A 20,829-nucleotide genomic window follows, 5' to 3' on the forward strand; every position below is an offset into this window, starting at 1 on the left:
AGTGACAAAGATGATGGCACATCACAAACGATGAAATTAACAAGAGAAATGAAATTTTTTATCACTAATAGAGAAAAAAAATTGACAATATTTAGTTGATCCCCGTAATCAGCAAAAATTCGAGAGATTTTTCGATTCTATTACAGAGGGCGGAAAATGAAGTCTGAAATTGAGAATCTTTTGCAAATTGCAGGGTTGCACATGAGAGTCAAAAATCCTTACCACTGAATCCGGTTTAGTATACGCAAGTGAGGACCTGCAAGTATTTCATCAAACATGTAAAACAAATGGTGCTTTCATACATTACAGACCGGCGGTAGGCGGAAATATATATTGGGGTCAAATTAATTGTGAAAATGTTGAATAGGACAATATAGATTGGGATACAATGTCTTTTTGCATAATTTGTGGCGAAAATCAACATGGTAAAGAAAAATATCACATTTCGGAAAAGGGAAAAATTAAGCACTATTTAAAAACTATGGAAAAAAGCACTTTTAAGCACTTTTTAAAAACGCTACACACCCTGCTCCCTAAATGTTTCAAATAATTTCTTTTTGTGTTCTTCCAAAAGAATTGTCTAATAGAATTAATTACAAGCTAATAAAAATAGTAATAAATAAAAGCTCAAATGTACTAATATATTGTCATTTTACTCCTGTAATAAATAATTTAAAGGCACTTCATAAATAAACAACAAGTAAAATTGGTTTAAAGCTACAACCAGGGGACCGCTGACAATTCTGTGCCTAGGGCCCCCACATTCCTAGATCAGGCCCTGCTAAACCTCTTTATGAGTTGGCCTTAAGTGAAACTTATGAAAGCTTTTGTAACAAATAGGTTTGCAAGTGTAACAAACAAATTTTAAAATAGTAAAATAATTATCCTATTAATTTTTCTAATTGTATATATAGAGTATTGATATTAGAAAAAAATTATTTATCATAAATAACTGGTAGGAATAACTAAAAAAATATGCATATCATTTTTCTAACTAATCAGTTTAATATTACTTTATGTATTAAATTGTAATTCATTTTGTAAACAATCTCATCTCGTAAGATACATGGAGTATTTCCTAAATAAAATTTTAATATTATGCTAAAAATACTTAGTTACATTTATCTTCAATATATATTGTAATGAATAAGAAATATAAGAACAACATGGCACTATACTTATAAGGATAACAAACTAAAACAAGTGATAAAAAAATGATTCATCCCAGTCTATAAGTTGACCACTAAAACAATGTACCAAAATTAGTAATTTATACAGGTTTCACAGAATTAATATTTTCCGAATCCATGTTTTTTTACTCTAATGCTTATTGAAAAAGGACAAATAATAATTGAAATGGATTAAATGTGTAACTTCCTAAACTGTCATTACATCGCTCAAATTGAATGCTAAAATTTTAAATTATGATTTAAAAAAAGTGGGAAAAGAAAAAATAAATACAATTTGAAGTAACATTAATTTATTTAACTAAAACATCATAGTAACCTAACTTGATACATTATTAAAAAAGAAACAGAATGCTAAATTTTTAAGAGTAATGAAGTTTATCTTGTAATAGTAGAATTAGCCAGTTTTACATACTCAGTATCTTAAGCTAGTTTTTATATACTCAGTATCTTAAGGAAGCATCTGACAAACAATAATTGAAACTTGTATTTAACTGCAACAACTCTTACCCAAATATAATCAAAATCTTATTGGTTATCAAAAATGTTAAGGTTTTCTTAAAAAAATTAACAAAAAACAAAATAAATAACAATAAAAAATAATTAGAGAGAAAAAGACAAGTATAATAAAAACTAAATATTAGTCCTAGAAGTATAAATTAAGTATATGTTAAAACAAAATGCACCTAATATACATATATATGTTAACAGTAATATAAAATTAATATATATAAATAAAAACAATACAGGAACAAATCATATAGATGATATCACATACATCATAATTTAATAATAATTCTGCAACAGCACAAGCTTTGAGGGTGGGAAGCTTTCTCGACAGAGTGGACACTCTTCCTAAAATAAAAAGTTATGTAAAAATTATTAGAAGGAAAACAAACATTTAGAAATGCAATTCAAAAAAGGAACACACTTTTAAATTGAATGATATTTTCCACACAATTAAACAAAAACTAAGAAGCACAAATAACAAAAATTATTATTATTAATAAAAATAAAGTGAGCAATTTGTCAGAATTTTATGCCAATGCAATGCATTGTGAAAACTGAGTTACATTAAGATTCCAATTTATTTTATTAGATAGATAATGACTACTGTATCTTATTACTATATAGTGACCTAAAAAAATATCCTATTTTTTTATTTTTTTTTGCTCTAATGATCAAATCTATCATCCAAAATATAACTTATGCTCTAATGATTGAATTTTTCATGCACCAAAGCGCTATTCTTAAAAGTTCAAAGATTTTGCTACAAATATAATAATAAATTAGCGCTAACTATGAATTATGTCTTAAGACACAAAAATATACTTTCGTCAAACAGATAAATCTTTTTTTCAACAAACTTAAATTTTTGACAATAAAAATGTAGAAATAACAGCAATCTGGAAGATATTGTCAGAATAGCTTACCCAGGAGAGTAAATGAAATTTTGGGCTTATTTTTATTTAAATTTTTCGCCTATTAATTTCTTTTTTTGCATATTTCTTTTACCCTAAAAATTTTTAGGCAAATTGAACACTTTTTGTCTACAATGATCAAATTTATTAATCCAAAAATAAAAATACGGAAAAATAAATTTTAATAATTTAAGTGCTAATTCCTCCAGCCTTATTTTGATACTGAGGAATTTCAAGGTGTTGAAAAAAGTTGCTTAAGTGGGGAAAGTATGTTTTTGATACTAATTTTAGAACTCGTTTAATAAATTAGTTTGTACTCTAAATTATATCAAGAATTATATCAGAACTTAAAAAATAACATTTAATCTTTATAACTAAGTTGTTATGATAAAAATGAAATAATTTTAAACAGGCTTTTTAATTTCCAACTAACTAATCAGGTTGTTTTGATTACATTTTTTAATATTTAATATTAAATTTTAAATAAAACAAATCTGTGTATTTGGAAGCTAATTTAAGAGAATACAAAATCATAATTTATAATGATAACAATAAAAATCAAGAATTTTTTCTGGTTAGTAAAAAGTAGTACAGTGGTATGTTTTAAACATAAGCCATTATAATATTTAAATTTATTCAAAATAGAATTTTTTTTCAAAATTCAAACATATCTTTATTATTATCCTTAATTATTTTCCAATTCACATAATCATCCTCCCCACCCCCTTTTTTAAACCTGTATTTAAATTATACAAAAAATAAATAAATACTAAACCAATAAACTGAAAATAAATATATCTATGAACAGAGAAGTATAAATAATTTTATGACCAGTAAACACATTAAAATCGTAACAAATTTTCGATAAACCAAATATAAATAACTATCATTCAAAGATATTCTCATTGATATTTTAGACAGAAAAAAATACTAGCACAAGATAACCAACTAAAAATAAATTACTTTGTTCTGCATCCAAGATGTTATGCAAGACCAACAGAATAGATGACCACAGGGGGTAGCTGTACTAGAACTTATTATAACCAAACCAAATAAAAATAACTATCATTCAAAGATATTCTCATTGATATTTTAGACAGAAAAAAATACTAGCACAAGATAACCAACTAAAAATAAATTACTTTGTTCTGCATCCAAGATGTTATGCAAGATCAACAGAATAGATGACCACAGGGGGTAGCTGTACTAGAACTTATTATAACCAAACCAAATAAAAATAACTATCATTCAAAGATATTCTCATTGATATTTTAGACAGAAAAAAATACTAGCACAAGATAACCAATTAAAAATAAATAACTTTGTTCTGCATCCAAGATGTTATGCAAGACCAACAGAATAGATGACCACAGGGGGTAGCTGTACTAGAACTTATTATAACCAAACCAAATAAAAATAACTATCATTCAAAGATATTCTCATTGATATTTTAGACAGAAAAAAATACTAGCACAAGATAACCAATTAAAAATAAATTACTTTGTTCTGCATCCAAGATGTTATGCAAGACCAACAGAATAGATGACCACAGGGGGTAGCTGTACTAGAACTTATTATAACCAAACCAAATAAAAATAACTATCATTCAAAGATATTCTCATTGATATTTTAGACAGAAAAAAATACTAGCACAAGATAACCAATTAAAAATAAATAACTTTGTTCTGCATCCAAGATGTTATGCAAGACCAACAGAATAGATGACCACAGGGGGTAGCTGTACTAGAACTTATTATAACCAAACCAAATAAAAATAACTATCATTCAAAGATATTCTCATTGATATTTTAAGACAGAAAAAAATACTAGCACAAGATAACCAATTAAAAATAAATTACTTTGTTCTGCATCCAAGATGTTATGTAAGACCAACAGAATAGATGACCACGTAGCTGTACTAGAACTTATTATAACCAAACCAAATAAAAATAACTATCATTCAAAGATATTCTCATTGATATTTTAGACAGAAAAAATACTAGCACAAGATAACCAATTAAAAATAAATAACTTTGTTCTGCATCCAAGATGTTATGCAAGACCAATAGAATAGATGACCACAGGGGGTAGCTGTACTAGAACTTATTATAACCAAACCAAATAAAAATAACTATCATTCAAAGATATTCTCATTGATATTTTAGACAGAAAAAAATACTAGCACAAGATAACCAATTAAAAATAAATTACTTTGTTCTGCATCCAAGATGTTATGCAAGACCAACAGAATAGATGACCACAGGGGGTAGCTGTACTAGAACTTATTATAACCAAACCAAATAAAAATAACTATCATTCAAAGATATTCTCATTGATATTTTAGACAGAAAAAAATATTAGCACAAGATAACCAATTAAAAATAAATTACTTTGTTCTGTATCCAAGATGTTATGCAAGACCAACAGAATAGATGACCACAGGGGGTAGCTGTACTAGAACTTATTATAACCAAACCAAATAAAAATAACTATCATTCAAAGATATTCTCATTGATATTTTAGACAGAAAAAAATACTAGCACAAGATAACCAATTAAAAATAAATTACTTTGTTCTGCATCCAAGATGTTATGCAAGACCAACAGAATAGATGACCACAGGGGGTAGCTGTACTAGAACTCCTTTTGTCAAAACATAGAAAACATTGGTTTCTCAAACTTATCACTTCACTTGGGTTTCTAAATAATTAGAAAATATCTAATAAATACTTTTAATAAACCTAGATGAAAAGAAAACTCTTATAAGTCTCAACATGATAAACTAAATATTATAAATAGCTTGAAATATCGGTGCAGAACTTTTTTGTAATATGGATTTAAGTTGATGTATTTGTGAATGTGATTTCTTACTTTCATATATAAAATTTTTTGAATTGGTTGAAAGTTTTAAAATTAAAAAATACAGTTGACTCTTTTCTTGAAACTTTAAAAATTAATAAATAAGAAAATAATTTATAATTATCAAAAACTTATATTAGGCAAAATATGTCTTCTCTGTGAGTACTAATAAATATCTGCAAATTTAATAAACTAAAAAAAATAAATAATAATAAGTAAAAGAAATAAAGTTTAGTTATAGATTTTTATTATTTTGAAAATGGCGATAAACGATGCTTAAAATGACAAATGGTTAAATCCTAAACGGGTTTCTATATCATTTAGGTGTAATCAAAAACAAAAGTTTTATTATTAATGATCATACTAATGCACCATATTTTCCAAATTGCTATTTTCAACTTTTCTGTCAAGTTAAAATTTTTATTCTTTAAATGTATAGTAATCTCAATTAAGGTAACATAACCTCTGTTAAATTATATCATCTGTGTTTCGCCATTTGCTGAAGTAATGAAGGTGCACCTAACCACACTTACCTAACTACAAACTGGTGTACCTAACAACACCAAACCACATTTAGTTTTTTAATAAATTTTACTGTTTTTGATTTTAAATATTATTAGTCATTTTCAATTTTATCATCAAGTATTACTTTCGTTAATTTCAATCATACTTTTGCTAATCAATAATCTACGCTATAGTATTTAATACAATAAAATATTTTTCCTATCTATCCATATTTAATTTTAAGCTAGATTACATATGATTTGCAGTTTGATTTTTTTTCTTTTTTTGATTTCAGTAACATATAATTAAAAATAATCTTAGGACGACAGAATGAATTCTATAATGAGGCACAAAAAATTTCTGTTACAGCTGAACTTTATCACATAAGCCAAATAATAATAATATTTGAATCATACAAATAATAATTAATCTAAAATACAAAAATTTACTTTAAAAAATTTACTATTAATGTATTTTTTACTACTATTTCTAATCAATTTGCAGTTTCCTATGAATTTTATGATTATATAAACCTATTCAATATAACTGCCTCTCAAACTGAAAATAAAAGAATTTTTAAAATATTATTATTTATACATAATCATTTTTTATTGCATACAAAACTATTTTACAACAAAAATGTTTAAGTTACACAATATTTAAAAAACTTACCACATACAAAACATAAACATATAATCTACAATTACTTTAATACTAATAACGAATACAACTGGTCTTTAAAATTGCAACAATAAAAGCTAACAAAAATAAGGGTGTAAACACAATCACAAGTACAAATAACAAATTATATAAACAAAATATGCATACTGTTTTTCTTCCTTGTCTTTACAAGTAGCTGTATTTTTAATTTTCGCAGAGTATGCAGATATTACTAAACTGAGACAAAGTTGAGAAGCAGCTATCCAAGCTAAAAATTTATAAGAAGTTTGATAAGCTGGATTAGTCAGCCAACGACGTATAACAACCTAACATAAAGAAAACAAACAATTGAAAAATCTTCAAATACATATTATGGTAAAAGAAAGAAACTATCATAACAATTTTAATAAAAAATAATTAAAATTTTATCTTTAAATGAAACAAAAAGAGATCAATTTAATAGCACATTATCTAATTCTATTGATAAATTCTCTTCAAAAGTCAAATAAGTCCAATGATAGCACAAAATCTAATTTTAATGCATTGAGATAGTTACAAAACATATATATTTAATTTGTTTTTTATTCAATTTATCCAGGCTGTAGAGCCAAAATGTTAAGTATAATTTTAATTTATTATTGGATTTTGAACTTTTTGTTCATATGTTTTTATAATGTTTAAAACTTCTAAAGAAATATTCTTATAATATTATTACTGTCTATACCTTAAGTTTCAAGTTCTGCTTTATATGCAAGAACCAGTGTAATTTTGTTTTTTAAGAATCTAACCTTATATGTAAAAGAGTTATGAATAATATAATACATTTCTTGCAAAATATAATGCACAACAAAAAATTTTATTATTAAAAAAATGTCTACAACAAAGCTTTTGGTAATGACTATAAAATATAGCAGTAGTTACAAAAAGTAGTACAATGTTCCTCAATGCAATTTTTACTTATGCATTCAAACATGTTTTTTGTGAGCCTTAATATAATAAGATTCCGCTTGAAAAAAAGGAAATATGATTTTATGTTTACAAAAAACCTTTAACAATATTTTGTTATTACAAGCGTAACATGAATTTAATGAAAACTTTAAAACTAGTAATTAAAAATTATTTCAACAAAGCTGTCAAAAAACTTCGATGGATTGTGGAAGTTATATTCATTGGTCTAAGGAAGTGGTTCCTAAATGATATTCTATGAACCCCTAGGGTAGCATGGAAAGGTCACAGCGGTTCTAGGAGTCGGGACTTTGTTTTTAACCAGTAAAGATTTTTGAAACCTGCAATAAGTTTCTATCCAACCAAAAATCTATTATTTATTTAATATTAAAATTATATTTAAGAAATTATTTGTATAAAATTATACTTAAAAAAAGCAAATTTTCACAAATATATATTTTTCCAATAACAATATATTGAATATATTTTTTTAAAATAAATATGAACTTGAATTTCGAGAAGAGATTCTCAAACTATGCTCGAAATATTTTTTCGATTCTCTGCAAAAAGGAAGAACAAAACGTAAAAGTTTAAAATTTATATAAAAAAAACATGAAACATATTATATGAAACATAAAATATTTCTTTTTTAAGAATATTTTAAGAACATTTGAATATTATGATCTATTTTGCTCTCAGTGTGTATGAAAAAATCAAATATCAATTTTTTTTACATCATCAATCAAATGAAAGATTTACTGCAAAAAAAAAAAAAAAAGAAAAAAAGAATGTATGACTTTTATGTGTGAGTTTCTTGTACGTTATTCAAATAAATATATAAATTATAACCACAGGCAACACTACCCAAATGTCAACCAAATACAATCTCACTAAACAAACCAAGGCAATTGCATTCTATTAAATTTTAATGTAACAAAACCATGTAAAAGTTTGTAACAATTATAAGTGTCAAAATAATAAATTGTAGATATGCAATAGTTGCTTTATTTTAATCCCCCCCCCCGTCATATTTGCTTAGCTGCCCACAATGGGAAATTATTCTAAAAATAAATTTTTTTAAGCAGTTAAATTTGATGTCCTGCAATCTCAAATGATGAAACGACCTGGCATCGCAAATTCAATTTTGTCATTCATTTTTCTAAATACATTAAAAGTTGTCAGTTAAAATTTTATATTTTGTGTTGATTTTCTAACTTCCAAAATGTGAATATCTAAAGTTTGAGAACCTCAAGTATATAACCACAAGATTGTAAAAACTAGAAAAAGCATAAATGTACATACATATTTTATACCAGTCAGTCTCTTGGAAAAGTCATAGTAGGACCCAGTAAAATAAAAGGCAATCAGGTGAATCCGCTGCATAATAGCGATGGCCTTGAATATAGTAGGTAAGTGAGCAATAAATGCAGCAATGATGGGATCATTATCTGCAGAGGGTGAAGGAGTAATGATTGCCAGTTTATTCTCTAAATAGGTTTGGTATCTAAGTAAGAAGTAGTGACCAAATGTTTTAATTATAATGTCTTTCAACCTAATCTGAAAAAGTAAAACATTTTATTTTTCACCAATTGAAAGGGAACATAAAAATGTAAATACAAATATTTTAACAAAACTAATGCTACATGTTATGATATAATTTCAAAAATAATTTTAAAGCATTAACTAAATAAGAGTAAGATATTTTAATTCATTCAGAAAAAAAAACTGAAAAATGTACTTTTTTAACCAATAATTTTTGTTAAGAAAATATTAATTAAATTTTACATGATAAAAATCTAAATTTTAACAAAAGAAATGCATTCATTTAACCACTAAATTATATATGAAAACGCTTTATTGAATTTAAAATTTTACATTTAGAATAGTATTTGTTGATGATGTTTCTTAAAAATGATGCTTTCTGCAATGTTGTTGCATAAATTAGTTCAGATTCGATTCAGCTATTGAAATATAAACCAACAGCCAATGAGAAGGGTTAGTATGCAGTTTTTTTTAATTTTCAGTTTCATGTTTAGGTCTATATTTTGATCACAAATGAGCACATTTCATCATAATTGTGACATTACACATTATTTTCGGTATTGCAATTTTTCTTTTAAATTTGATAATTTCTACTCTTGTACTGAAATGTAGATTCATTTTTCGAAATTAAATAGAAATGAATTATTGAGCCTAAATAATATTGTAATTTACAATAGCTAATGTGTCCTAAATTTACTTCTCAAGTATGAAATAATAAATATTTGAAAAAATGCTTATTTTAATCAATGGTTGTTAGTAATAATTATGGATATACTAGCTTTACACTTATATAATCTTTGTAGATGATTTCTCATCAAACTTCAATATAGAAACCTTTAATAATTTATTATAGTATGTCTCTATGCATAAGTTGATCAACTAGGTCTATTATTATTCCTACAAACATCATGTGTCAAATAATACTATAGGATTGAAATGTTATTGTAAAATATTTCATAAAGCATAGAATTGTAAATTCTTTGGACAGGGTTGAAGACGATATTTTGTGGGACTCAGTAAATGAGGATATAGTAGAAACCACTGAAGAGTGGGATCGGCATGACAACACTGCTAACTTTAATGAGTGTGACACAAATAATGTTCTGGAATCTTTAAATTTGTAGTTTCATGGTACGTTTTAAAAGTTTTCATTGAGTAATATTTTTTGAAATGATCTTGAATAAATTAGAGTAACTTTAATTATTCTAAATTTTTTCTAAACATAAATTAAATTATTGTACATAATTTAAATAATTACATTGAATATAATCATGCTTTGAATAACTATACACTGTATATAACTTTACAATATTAACATTATTTATTCTTAATTTTTTCTGAATGTCATTTAAATTAATGTTTCTAAAAAGACCTCTACATAAAATAAATATAATGTGAGAAAATGTAAAATTAATTGTACATAACATATTAAAAATAGTTTTTCAAATGGGTAATTTGTTAAGGTATATTGATTCAGAGTTATAATATCTATGCTATTGTTTATAAAGCATCTATATTTCATGATCAACGAATGTCCGACTTTATTACCGGTGTATAAGTTTAATTCCAGTTTTTCGAAAAATTTTGGCGGTATGAAAAATTGAGTTATATGCCAGGATATATGGTAGTTTATTGTCTCTTTTTTAAATATTCAGGGCCATAAATTAATTTTCTAAAATGAACTATAAAACTAAATATAATTTTTAATTGTTTAAAAAAATTTACCAAAAAAGAAATTTAAAATTCATTAAAAATGATTCTGAGTACTAAGAACATTTCTGACAATAAAAAATATCACTAATAAAGCTGTTCGTAAAAATATTTTAAATAAAATGCAGTCATTTCATATTTAAAGGATTTTTATAAGATTTATTATTTATTTTACAAATTCCAGTCTATTGGCTATCATGCCACTTGACTACGGACTCTCCAATACTTTTTCACAGTACATATCAAGTGGCACATTCATGTCATGCAGTCATGTTTTGTTCAGTATCACATAAATTACACTGAGGTGAGTCAACCATGTTAAAACAATGCAAATAGGCCTGAAGACAGTTATGGGCAATCAAAAGTCTAAATTTCGCCACCGCAGAAGCACAAGGTGAGTCCAGAACATGGATCTCTTTACAGAGGAAGCTAAAGTTCTTCTCCTTGAAGGAAATTTAGGCTGCAGCGTGAAACAATTGTTTGAATATTCTCGTAATCTGTAATTTCGCAGAGTGAAATGACAATGGTCTTTTTTTCTTTTGAAGGATACCAATACCCATTTTAGCAAGAAAATCTGCATTTTTGCTTCCCTGTAGCTTACAGTGTGAGGGGACCCACTGGAAAACAATTCTATGTTTTGTGCGGATTGTAAAAGAGGATTTTTATCAGATCACACGAATTACCTTATATTGCAAAAGCAAACGGAATTACAATTTTTAAATAAAATATTCTTATCCCTTTTACTTTATTTAATTAAAAAAAATTGCAGCATATAAAATCTATAGTTTTCAATTTGTATAAGATGCAAAACAATTAGTGGTAGAATTATAAAAATAAAACAAAATTTGCATTGAAATATATTATTTAAAAAATGAAACTTTAAATAAAAATTGTATCATACCCATTTTGATGGTATTGATGTCAAAGATTTGTCAACTTGTATGATATTTGAATATTCTTCTCCAAGTGTTTGTAATCCTGGAAAAATTTAAATATTCAAAATGTATTTTTGCATGCTCACGGATATTTATAAAGACAAACAAAAAGATTACAAAAGAACATTTGGTTTTATTAATAAGTATAAAAAATAGTAAAAATAAAAACTTAAAAAGGATTATATATCATAATCTGAAAAGTAAATAATCTCTAAAAATGTATCTTACTTGGCCTTTCTCTTAAAATTTTTTGATTTTTATATGACATGTGCCCAAGAAAATCTCACTGATATTAGGCTCATTCAAATTTATATAAACTAACAGCTTTAGTCTATGAGTAAAAAGAAGTCTTTGTACTTTATATATAAAATAATTTTAAGATATCATACAAAGTTAGGGCTTAAAATTAATAAATATCTGTTAGCTTTGGACCACTAAAATTTGAGTTGTGTCACCATAAAATGATTACCAGCAGTCTCTCAGATTAGCAATTCATGTAAAGGGTAGAATGTTGTTTTATATTTCCAGTTTCAATCTATGTTTTTGTCACAAAATAGCACATTTTATCATAGTTGTGAACATTACATATTCATTCTATTGTAATTGTTCATTCAATTTCATTCGCATTCAAATTAAATTTCTTTTTAACAAAAACTCTACTAGAGTAATTTGCAAACAGACCAGTGAAAATGTGTGCAGACAATTAATATAGGGATCAAGAAAATCATTCTCTTAACATCGAGAATTTCTGTTAAGATTGATATTCAACGGTTGGGAACTGAGAAGCCTAAAGGTCCCTCAATCCAATCGCTAATAACTAGAAATTGAAAGTAAATAAATTATTCCCAACGGACAGGTAGGAGCATGGGAAGAGATCCATGGTTGACGATTTATCGAAAGATAACATAGCCAAAAATGAAGCCAACCAGTAATTAATTTTGAATCAATATTATATTTGAAAATAATTTGGCAAAAGGGAATCACCAAAAAGACTGTGAGAATTAGTATAATAATGTAACTGAAACATTTTTGTGGTAAGAAATAAAGAGATATAAATAGATTTTTGTTTTCGATTTAGTCACGACAGTGAAATAATGAGTCTTACATAAGTATTGTATTGGAATAGAAAGTTAGCTGTTACATTGATTGTTAAGAAAAGTATAAAATATTTTACATTCGCTTTTTATAAAATGTAATAAAAATTAAATAATTGGTTTAATTTAATTATAATTCGGTTAAGAATGATTAAAAAAATAAGTTTAAGAAATTAAAGAAATTTTTAAGGCTAGGAAATATGTAATGCCTATTGTGGCATGACAGCTAATATGTCAGTTAAAGTTGTCTATGAGCTTGGGAACATAGAGCTTTCCAAAAGTAAGCCAAAGCTCATCTCTGTGCTTCCTCCCCATGCTAAATAGTAAATAATTTTTTTTTTTTGAAAAACATTATTTAAACTCAGACTTTTACTTCACAAACTCGCAAATGAACTGTCAAATTTTTTTAATTGATAGTAATTCATATTACAATCTGAGTAAAAACTTTAAGGCCAGAGAAAAAAATTTAAGAAAATGAAAATAAAATTAAAAGGAATTTAAATGTTATTACATTATTAATTTTTAAAGTACATTGTTAAGAAATAACTCAACAAACTGCATTTGCAATTATCAGAAAAAAAATGGTATTAGCAAAATAAGTATTTCAACCTGAGTAAAAACTTAAAAGCTAACATAAAAAAAATAATAAAAAATATTTAGAAAGATGAGTAAGAGCCATTTTTCTGATTTACTTCAAACCAGGGTTGGAGTTTTTGCCGGTAAAAAGGTTTTTTTTGCCAGGACAGTGGCAAAAGACTTGGTAAAAACCGACAAAAACTGGTAAAAACCGGCAAAAACCAAATTATCTAAATTGCTGATTAAATATTATTACAAAATACTTGAAACAAATTTAAATCAATCATAAGGAATAATAATTTTGATACATTACATGAAAAAATTATTTTTAACATATTAATAATTGGTTTAACTCGAAGTTAACCAATTTAACCAGTTTAACAAAGGCAATAATTTTTAAAACATTGAAAGTTTTTGACCTCTTTTCATTTTAGAATCTTTAAATAAATGCTTTTTTACAAATAAATAAATATTATTATTTGTATAATATTATTATTATTATATTATAAAAAATTATTATTTGTACAATAATTAACTACACATCTTGATAGATATTTTATGCTTTAAATTATAGTTATATTAATTTAAAATAAGTTCATTTCACTGGAAAAAAGTGAATAATCGCAAATTTTCCAATCAATAATGTTTTAAACTACTAAAATGATATATTATTACATTATAATTTAATTATGGAATAATAACTTTGTTAATTTTTTTGTAATTATTTATATTTCAATTTTAGGAATAATTTTGTACCAAAAATGTGTTTTTGTCCTCTCATCTTGGAAAATATAGGTTTTTGCCACTTTTTGCCAATTTGCTTGGCAAAAACCTGTTTTTGCCAGGACGGTTTTTACCGGTATTTACCATGGTTTTTTCCACCTGCGGCAAAATCTTGCCAACCCTGCTTCAAACATTTTAATTTTCATAGATGGACCTAGTTTTGGACAAAGTTCAGGGTCTGTTTCATACCATTGATCTTCAGTAGCAGATTTTGAATCTATTGAGTGAAGATCTGGAAACTTACCTAGCCATTTTCAAGTTTCAACATTGTTGGTTTGAAACCAATTTCTTGTACTGTTAATTTAATAAATTGTTGTCTGTTGTCTTGCTGATTGATTCAGTTTTGCCAAGCAAGAAATTCTGCTTTAGGTAAAAGTTGACTTGCTACTACATTTTGGTGAACTCCTGATTTCATGTTGCTGAAAACAAATGCAATTGAACTCACACCATTTACAAATTATTAAAAATTACTGGTGGCCACAAAGTTTTAAGTCAGACTGCAATAGTATTTTTACCCATACACCTTTTTTCTCATAATTACAAACCCTGCTTGTTGCTTTGTTTCTTAACAACATACTTTAAGAATTCATATTGAAAGAAAAGAAATTTAAATATTATTGTATTTTTTTAGTTTCTTTTTAAGTGTTTTCACTGGCCTTAGTTTTAAGTTAAGATTGTAAATGATTTTCTTAATATATTTGTATGAATTTCATAATTTATATTAAGGGTTATATTTTGATTTTACAACAATGATTTAAAAAAAAAATATTTACCAGATAAAGTAGTTAAACTAAAAAATAAAAAGTCTGAGCAAGTGTTACTAAGATCCTTCCATTTCATCCAAAAAGGAATACCTGAAAATAAAAAGGAAACCTTTTAAAACATATAAAATACCACAAGAAATATGCATTATTTTTTCTCTATGGAAAAATATAAATAGATAATCACGAAGAAACTTGTTGTAATTAGTTATAAAAGAGTTGTGAAAAAAATTTAAAATGCATTTCCAATATATATTGTTAAAATTTATAAAATACTGCAAAAGATATGCATTATTTTTTTTTCTCAGTGGAAAAAAACCCCAGAAACTTTATGATTATTGCTATCTCTCTCAAAGCCCTTTTTTGAGCTAATTAATAATTTCTATTGTATTAATTTTATACCTAATTATATTTGGCTTTATACATTTTCACAATAACAACATTACCACAACAATTATGAGAAGTGCATTTATAAATTTAAAAATGTAATATTTGTTAATTTCAAATAAAACCCAGAACTAGCTGTCGTTTATATATATGATAATTGATGAGAAACTTCTGTGTAAATTTACAACATAATCTTCTAAGAAATGATAAATAATTATTCTTTAACAGTTGAATGAAGCATGTCTTGAATTATTTTAGTTTCAGAGATTTTAAAACAAAATAGTTAATACAATTATTTCTATAAAACAAGTAAATATTATATTGAAAAGTTATAAATATCTGTATGGATTAATCTGCCCATAGTAATATAATAATACCCTTTAAAAAATATGAAAATTTCAGTCACTTTGCAATTTAACTAAATGCAAAGAGAAAACTAATATATTCTTTAAATATCATATGAAAGATTATAATAAAATACTTCAAAATTTCAAATAAAGAATAATTATAGATCTTTTTATAATTCTGACAATTAAAACATTTCCTGCTTAAACCTTATTGAATAATAAGGAATTGTAGCTTTTTTTGCACTAGTTAAGATTCAACCAAGGACTTTTGGGTTTATAACCTTTAATAATATAACCCACCATGGAAAAGAGTGTTTGTGCAACCATGGCAAAAGTGACTTGTTGTTGACCATGAGCTTATTATGAACTTCAGAAATCACTTGGCCCTTAGTAAAATCACATATTAAGGGCAGTTTGATTTATCATGTTGATAATAGATCCAGGTGATTTGTTTGTCATGTTTTAACTAACCATGGACCAGGCCCGTCGCTAACCGATTCGAGAGAGAGGGAGGGGGGTGTTGAAGTTTATTTTGCCAACCGTCATATATATATATATATATATATATACACACATAATTTGCATATGGTTAAAGCTTGATAATCAAAGGTAAAACAAAACAGATAAAAGAGTTCAAATGCGCCACACAACTTGAGCTTCCAAAGTTTATTTTGAAATCATTTCGACTAGTTATAAACATAATGCTATTCATTGAAATAATTTTTACAGCACTTAAAAATGCAACTCCATAGGTGAAAAATGTGGTATTATTGACCAGTAATTATTTAAAATAATACAAAGAAAATTTAGTTTTTACATTTCTATTAATTTTAATTATTAAAATGGTTACAAAATATTAAAGAAAAAAACTATTTTTAAATAAACTGAAACTTATTCAATTAAAATAAGTTTTCAGTAATAGTAATCAGTAATTATTTGTGGAAATAATTTTAAAGAATAAAGTTGTAAATTTAAATGTTTTTCAATGCAACTTTAAGCTACTTTTTACTCTATATTTAAATATTTTTTGAAAAATCACTCAGTAATTAAAATTTATCTTTCGTTTCATCTGAACGTTGTTACCATAAGCTAATTAGAGCAACTGTTTGAAGATAAGTAAGTAATTATCAACAAATACAGTCTTCTATAAGATATTGATTCAAAACAAAATTCATTCAAAAGTAAATTGTCCTTTCATTTGTTAAAAAATAAGAAAAATAATGTAGAAAAACATTGAAAATATTTGCCATTTAAATTATAAATGAAGAAATTCACATAAAAATGATAAAAAATTAAGATATTAGTAAAATTACGTTATATTATATTAGCTACATAAATTTACTTTGACGTTGTTTTAAAAGAGAAAAATATTCTGCCAACTTATCAAGCTTAATATTGTCAACAATATCTTTTCTGCTTTGAGTGAAAGCAGTGAATTTAAGCGTTCAGTGGTCATTCTTGTTCGAAGATAGTTTTTAATCAATTTCATCTTGCTGAAAATTCCTTCATTTGTCGCAACTGTCATTGGTGCAGCTAACGCTAATAGAGTTAACTATAAAAACTTATGAAAGCATTTATCCTAAAATGATTATTCTGCATTTTTAATACAAAACTGTGAATTGAATTTTTACATAATTACAAAATTATTAAGCTTTTTTTACTAATAATTAACTTAAACAAATGAAAAATTGTTAACTTTAGTCAAAAAGATAATATAAAAACATTAAATACATAAGAAATACAACAAAATAGCTAAAAAGAATTATTTATCAAAAAAAATTGAAACTTTTCTATTTTTAATCACCTTACATTTTCAATAAAATAAGGATTAGTACATTTTTGTTCATAATGGATTGCAGTTTGGACACGGAAAAAGAATTCCAATTTTCGGAATTTAAATGTGATCTTCTTCTATCCCTAGCTCCTACTAATGAATATAAATAACATGACATTCTTAATTGCTCTTTTTTCTTTCTTTTAATCATTTTACTGCACAAAAGAGATTAAAAAATAATTTAATCTGCTTTATGAAAATAAATTTTTACCCATATATATATATATATATTTAAAAAAAAAATTCTTTTTTGAGAAAGTTTTTTTACCTAAATTTTTAAGCAATAATTGAGAAAATAATTTAATTGGAAAATAATAACACATTTTATCATAGACAATAAGACTGCAAATAATATCAATGCGAATCAACAATATAAATCATATCAATTGTAATTTTTTTTATATGTATTCATAAAAAAAAAATTACACTTACATTCAAAACTTAAGAAGCTGCGGTAGATTGGATGATCGTTGGCTCATGAGCGGATTTTCTATTTCATTCAATAATAATATGGATTTATAAAATACGCTTTGAGTAGCTAAGTACCCGTACTAGAAAGTTAAAGACAGGTCAGTGAAGTAATTGGTACCACAGCTGCATGTGCATTGAGCCCCTTCCTTCCCCTTCTTAACGACGTGGATAAAGATACTGTCTTTATTCTTAGAAAGAGTAAGAGAAAACAGGAGAAAATATAGCTTAGGGCATTTCTAGCTAACCACTTTTAAAACACCCTCGATTTTTCAAGTTGACAGAAATATCCGGGGTTTTGTCTGCTGTTTCACAAGATCGGAGTCGCAGCACCACCCTTTTTTTGCTCCTCTTCAAAGTGTCGGTAACGGCTTGATCAAACATAATTGCCACTTTTCCGTGAATACTCGGAATCGAAGAATTCCTCTGTTTTCACCCTATTTTTATTGAAATAATGAATCCAAAATTACAACATTTAATACTTTGAACTCGGCAACCATCCACAAATTGTGTGAAATGATTGAAGTGTCGATTCGATTCAGTGTAACTCAATTTAATGTTTCAAAATTCGTAGGATTCTCGAAAAAGAATATTAAAAGCAAAATATAGTATTTTATTTTCAAAACAGAAATTTTTATAAAGGTGAATTGAGGATCACATATATGTTTACTATTTTCCATAGAGAATATCAAATTTTGTTGAGATGATTAATTGTTCTAAAGATATGAATTGGTCCCACAACAATTTATATTAGGTTAAAAATTTTTTAACTCAAATAATAATCCAATCATCATAGAATTTTAAAAGTTATGAACTGAAGGGTAGTTAACAAATTAAATGCTTTTTTTTTCATTTCTTTTTTTAATGTTTAAAGTCCTTTGGAGTTAATAAAATTCTTCATAGTAGAAAAATAGCTTTTACTAACTGAAAATATAAATTATTTAATAATTTGTGTTGTTTAAACAGAATTTAACAATTTAAATAAGATATTTTGAATAATAAAGGTACTCTTATTTGCAATTTTAACCCAATATTTTGAAGGTAAAAGAAAAAAAAATAGGTTGCATCACCGGCACGATTATTTCATTTAAAATTTATTAACTCTTTAAAAAAGACTCATGTAAGTTCATTACTTCCTTTAAAAAAATTACTTAAACCTCTAATAAAAAGTTAATATAATTCAGATAATTAATATCTGAATTTTATGATACACTATTAGCTAACTAAAAATTAAGGTCAAAGAAATTTTCTTAAATTTTAAGAATGTGTCGTTGAAACAATAATAAAAGAGAAATGGTTTTCGAGAGTTTGACTTGTAATATCGGTCATCTTGCTTTGAATTATCATAAATTGTTACCCTGGGAGGAGAAAAAAAACTAAATTTAAAAACACAATTCATAACAAGATTTGCCGAGTCGGGTCTGGGATCCCGAAATGGACGAAACTCAGATAGCATTGAAAACCGTTTAAATCTCATCATCAATGAAATATCCGATAATAAAAGAATTTCGGCAAAGTCGGGATTTTGGCTTGTTTTATCCGTCATCTTGCTTTGAATTATCATAAATGGTTACTCTTGGAGGAGAAAAAAAAACTAAATTTAAAAACACAATTCATAACAAGATTCGCCGAGTCGTGTCTGGGATTTCGAAATGGACGAAACTCAGATAACATTGAAATCCGTTTAAATCTCATCACCAATGAAAAATCCAAGAAAGAAAGAAAGAATTTCCGAGAACAAAGAAAGAATTTCGGCAAAGTCGGGATTTTGACTTGAAAAAAAAAAACCTCGGGGTGGGTGAGACACACCCCTCTCACTCCCCGTTGAGGACAGGCCTGCCATGGACAATGTAATATAGTGTTGCCATCAATTGAGGTGTGAGAAAGTCGCATGTTTACTGTCTATGGTTACCTATGTGGAGGTGTGCAAACTAATTGCTCTTGACATCAACTAAGATCAAACCATGGACCTTTGATTCTATAGCAATATGCTCTAGTCACCATGGGAAGGAGTACACAGCCAAAGGAAGGGGGAAAAAGATAAAAACAAACTCGAAAGAGTTTTGATTTTAATGAAACATTACTAGAATAACTACTCTAACAGACAACAATTTTCTAAAATCATTGAATGAAGACTTAATCTTAGAAAACTTAAATAACCCATTTTTTTTTAGCTCCTATCATGTAATACAAACGTTTCCTTTTTCACAGTGCTTACTCTTCAATTTAAATACTTTCGACACTGAACTTTATATTATCACTAATTCTTTGGATATTTTAAAATAGTTGTATGTTTTAATTTTCTAAAAAATTGAACAAATATCAAAAGGATAATTTTGTTACTAAAACTCTATATGAACCTTTTCACCATTATACATATGCATGGATAATAGTGAACAAATCTATAACGAAAATATATAATCAATAAACAAAAGAATTAAATGCAATATTTAAGAAACCTAAGCATCTCTGTGTTATGTCTGAGATTATATGTCTCATATAACGTAAAGATTCTTCATCTTTTTGAGCAGATCTTAAAATTTCTGCAGTTCCAGCAGCTTGATGTTTACTCATAGTTGAAGATGAGTAGTCACTGTAATTTTATAAAAATATAAATAAATTTGTAAAATAAAAAGTTACACAAGCTCTTCAACAAATTTCTAGTTCGATTGTTTACAAACAAGTATTATCGGAATCGAAACAAGTTTGATCGATTAATTTATATCGATAAAAATATTTTTATTTTAACTCAAATAAAATAGTTATTTTGATAAACTTTTATCATCAATAAATTTCTGAACAAGTGAGAAAAAATTT

General features: G+C 26.0%; 1 protein-coding gene across 1 annotated transcript; it reads right to left on the reverse strand.

Annotated features, from left to right (window-relative positions):
* Nucleotides 1-1,463: 1,463 nt before the first annotated feature.
* On the reverse strand, nt 1,464-20,713 carry LOC107456446 (peroxisome biogenesis factor 10). Its single transcript, XM_016074308.5, has 7 exons — nt 20,472-20,713; nt 14,989-15,069; nt 11,729-11,805; nt 8,878-9,132; nt 6,799-6,956; nt 5,178-5,307; nt 1,464-2,042 (listed from the first exon to the last, which is right to left on the reverse strand). The coding sequence occupies exons 1-7, from the start codon at nt 20,584-20,586 to the stop codon at nt 1,974-1,976; spliced, it is 885 nt and encodes a 294-aa protein (XP_015929794.1). The 5' UTR covers nt 20,587-20,713; the 3' UTR covers nt 1,464-1,973.
* Nucleotides 20,714-20,829: the final 116 nt, after the last annotated feature.

Source organism: Parasteatoda tepidariorum, chromosome 4 (assembly GCF_982258835.1).
Source record: "Parasteatoda tepidariorum strain Cologne lab strain chromosome 4, Ptep-v5.0, whole genome shotgun sequence".
NCBI classification, from domain to species: Eukaryota; Metazoa; Arthropoda; class Arachnida; order Araneae; family Theridiidae; genus Parasteatoda; species Parasteatoda tepidariorum.